Raw genomic sequence first — 3,950 nt, 5'->3', positions numbered from 1 at the left:
TCTAGGAAATCGTGGTGCGGCAAGGGTGTTAGCCAGCCGGCACCTTCCCGTCTCATGGGCGCAAAGGGAGTGAGAGGCTGGTGAGGCCACAAACGACTGGGGCCTTGGTACTACAGGTGCGTACTTATATGCTTTTCCACCCTTCCGTACTCGCCCGCTCCGTTTCCAGGTACCGCCTGCGACACGTTTCAGCCGTCGCTTGGCGCTCGTCCCTCCCGACGCATTGAGCGCGTTCTACCGAAAGTGCCGTCGGTCGGCCACTTTCAACAAGAGCCAAGATGGCGGGGATAAAGGATGAGGAGTTACCTTCAATGGTGCTCCGGTATTGTTCAGAGCGTGTGCGGAAGGGAATGAAATACGAGCCGGAGTTTGACTCAACGGCCACAGACTGGGAGAAGGTGAAGGAGCGACTGCGTTTCTACTATTCATCTTCAGATGAAAGGGATCGTGGTTCGGCCTCGCGCTTGCGTAGATTTTCTGAAAGAAAGCGAAAGGTTGGGAGCCGCCACGCTCTGGACAAATACATACAAGGATTCAAGGCGAAAGCCGGGAACCTTGTGGCTCGGAAGCAGATTACGAAGGAGGAGCAGGATATTTTGTTCTACAAGGGTCTACCAAAGTGTCTGAGGAGCGAGATAAAGGCACCTGTTGAAAAGGCTGCTGGAAAGCCGCTTACGCAGATGGACCCACCCAAGATGGCTATTGTAATTGGGGAGACGCAAAAGCATTTCAGTGAAGAGGACGTGGACTATAGCTCCAGTTCTCCTTCGGATAGTGAAGAGGGGGACAGTGAGGACGATACAAGTGACACATCATCTTCGTCTTCGAGTTCGGAGTCAGATGACTTGGAGGAGGAACGAGAGAAGCGGTGAAAGGGGAAAGGGAAGTCGTCTTCAAAGAAGACGAAGAAAGCGACGACCGATACGGAGGCAGATCTGTCTCAAGTGTCGAAGCTGCTAGCGGAGGTGAGGCAGCTCAGCCTCAGGTTGGAGGCCGCTCAATCAGTCAGTAATACACCGAGATCACAGACCCCTGTGCCTGATCGTGTGTGCTCGTCGGCGTATCCTCAGCCAGAGGGGGATATGTCGAAGAGCTGCTATATGTGTGGAAAGACTCAAGGCATCGACCTTGACCATCCATTTGGTATGCGCAATTGTCCTATGACCGAGAGACTGGTCTTGGAAAACATTATAAAATACGCATCCAATGGGAGATTGGTGCACTGCGATGGGACCCTTCTCCCGAGGTTTCCAGGGAAGGGTGGAATTGCGGCTCTTTTGATCGCAGAGAGCAAGGCGAGGTTGGGGGATCGGTATAGAGACCTTCCACCGCACCAGATGACAAGAGACGTCCAGGCAGTTGGGTTGCTACGGGATTCCCAAGAGGTGATTCGAGGGAATGTCTTTGCGGTATCGGCAGACCAGGTCTACTCTTTTTCTGCTGTCACGCAGTCAAAGGCGAAGCCTACTGTGGAGACAGAGTCAGAAGAGGAAGTCAGCGGACTGCGGGAAGTAGATATCGAGCATGCGAAGGGCCGTGGAAGTGGGAGGCCATCCATTGTCAAGGTACAATCGCCATCGGACAAGACAGCGTTCACCCGAGTAGAAGGCGGAGATTCTCCGGGGCATGGAAAAGGCTCGCAGATGCACTCTAGCAACACAGAGGAGGGTTGGAAAGAACGAGAGAGGAAGAAAGCGGAAGAGTGGCGTTGGGGAGATGGCAAAGACAAGTATGGTGACAGGAGCGGGGCACAGTACAGATTCACGTCGCAGCTACAAGACAGTGTCTCGATCGATGAGGTTCAAGCACGCATATTGGACTCGGAGATCTCATTGCCGATTCGGGCCATATTAGGAGCTTCACCGGAGCTACAGAAGCGCATCGCCTCCATGACCAAGACTCGTCGGGAGTTCTCAGCCAAAGCTGGCGACAGCGTGCTGGTCAGCCTGACATCCCCTCCTGAAAGCCCGGACCATCAGCAGGTCACTGGGCGTGCTTCCGGCTCACAGCTAGATGTCGCAGATGCAGACAAGGGTGGAGATTCATCGGGTGTGGCCTATCTAACATGTGCGGACCCGACGGAGGCTATGCAAATCCTCCATCGGTTTGCGAATGCGGTGTCTCTTGGATCAAAATGCTTCTATGCCATGGCAAGCGGCATTGTGCAAGGGAAGTTTGGCTCTGAGGACATTACCTACCTTGTCGACAGCGGCTCTGAGCTCAATCTCATTACGAGCCGGGTATATGACCAAGCGGGCGTCGAAATCGATTCCGACGGTGCTCGCTGGTCCCTCAAAGGAATCAGCGGAGATCCAGTTCCCTTACTCGGGTGTTGCAGGGATGCTCCAGTCGAGATTGGAGGCTGGCGATTTGATCACCACTTCTTCGTCGGCACGTGGAAGTTCGGTCATCACGACGGTATCCTCGGTCAACCGTGGCTCCAGTGGTACTCTGCGCAGATCGACTACACCCGCAGAGTTTCAGCCGACCTTCTCGCTTACCCCTCAGAAGATCGTACCAGCAAATGCCTTCGTATCTGTCTCATCGGAGTCGATAACTCACGGAACTCAGACCGGCTCATCATGGCTTCCAGTGGTGAGACAGACGGAGTGGGCGCCCTCTGACTGGGCCAACAAGACCTCTAAGTCTACCCCTCCAGCAGCCGGAGGGGGAGATGACATTCCAAGCGTTGGCCGCACGCTTCTCTCATTATTAGGAGTTACTTCTCTGGGGATGGACGATGATATTATTTCCTTATCACAGCTTCAGCCGCCGACTTCGTTTGACCATCTTCTTCAGCAGACACGCTTTGCTTCTGCGGTTTCATCAGCACCTTTTTACTCTTCTTGGACTTCTCGAGCTTTTTCTTCTTATACAGCATTCACTTCAGCAGGAAAACGATATAAGCCGGTTCATCGCAAAGTGCGTCCGGTCCCAACCTATATGCCGAATCCAGCAGCGCAAGTTTTCTCTCCAATCATTATCCCCAAGCTGGATCCATTGCCGACGCATCCCCCTCCACGTATTGCATTCATCCCTACCAATCGTCTGATGCAGGAACGTTTGGATGCGATTCTGCATATGATCCCGGCGAACTTTCTCTGGTCCGAAGAGATCGACCTACTCATCCACGTCCTGGACATCAATCAGCAAGCAGTCGCATGGACAGACGCCGAGCGAGGAACGTTCAGCCGAAAGTACTTCCCGGACTACGAGATTCCGGTTATCAAACACACTCCCTGGGTAAACAAGCCCATTCCTATCCCCAGGGCAATCGAGGAGAAGGTGCGCGCTGTACTCCGATCTCAGGAGGCGGCCGGTAAGTACGAACATTCTTCTGCTTCATATCGTGCGAATACCTTTGCTGTCTTAAAGAAAGATGGGAACATTCACATGGTAATCAATCTGGAGAGCCTGAACAGCGTCACAATTCGTGATTCGGCCTTGCCTCCTCGGGCAGATGAATTTGCGGAGCAGTGCGTAGGGCGATCCATTTATCTCCTCGGAGATTTGTTGTCAGGCTATGATGCACGAATCCTTGCCGAGTCCTCGTGTGACTTGACGACCTTTCATTCCATTGAGGGTCCGAAGCGCGTCACCTGTCTTCCACAGGGGTATATGAACGCGATGCAGGAGTTCCAGCGGGATACATCACACGTTTTGGGGCCAATGGCTCCTAAAGACGCAAATGTCTTTGTCGATGATGTGGCCGCCTTGGGACCTCCAACCAGATATGACGACGAGACGTTGCCGGACAACCCGCGCATTCGTCAGTTTGTCTATGAGTTTGCTGGAACTATTAACCTTCTTTTCCGTCGTTTTATTGAAGCAGGTTGTTGGAAGTCCTACGGACTTGTATGTTCAGTAGGACGCGGACTTAGTAGTTTCAGCGCGCGTTCGCTTACATAATCACATAGCTATGTCGCGCCTGAGCGCTTTTGTCACCTCAG

The 3,950-nt window shown here is 53.2% G+C and overlaps 3 protein-coding genes across 3 annotated transcripts; all 3 read left to right on the top strand.

Annotated features, from left to right (window-relative positions):
* Positions 1-278: 278 nt before the first annotated feature.
* LAESUDRAFT_760352 (uncharacterized protein) lies at positions 279-872 on the top strand (the record flags this gene model as incomplete). The annotated part of the gene is made up of 1 exon (XM_040912724.1): positions 279-872. One exon carries the CDS (start codon positions 279-281, stop codon positions 870-872), a length of 594 nt encoding a protein of 197 aa, XP_040763222.1.
* A 288-nt stretch (positions 873-1,160) lies between these two features.
* Positions 1,161-2,624, top strand: LAESUDRAFT_760351 (uncharacterized protein; the record flags this gene model as incomplete). Its single annotated transcript, XM_040912723.1, has 1 exon — positions 1,161-2,624. The coding sequence occupies one exon, from the start codon at positions 1,161-1,163 to the stop codon at positions 2,622-2,624; it is 1,464 nt and encodes a 487-aa protein (XP_040763221.1).
* A 277-nt stretch (positions 2,625-2,901) lies between these two features.
* Positions 2,902-3,336, top strand: LAESUDRAFT_609460 (uncharacterized protein; the record flags this gene model as incomplete). The annotated part of the gene is made up of 1 exon (XM_040903151.1): positions 2,902-3,336. A coding segment is annotated over one exon (435 nt), but the record flags the coding sequence as incomplete, so codon positions are not given.
* Between the last annotated feature and the right edge of the window lie 614 nt (positions 3,337-3,950).

The sequence above is a fragment of the Laetiporus sulphureus genome, assembly GCF_001632365.1.
Source record: "Laetiporus sulphureus 93-53 unplaced genomic scaffold LAESUscaffold_26, whole genome shotgun sequence".
Classification (NCBI taxonomy): Eukaryota; Fungi; Basidiomycota; class Agaricomycetes; order Polyporales; family Laetiporaceae; genus Laetiporus; species Laetiporus sulphureus.
This window is presented reverse-complemented; position numbering and strand designations above follow the sequence as displayed.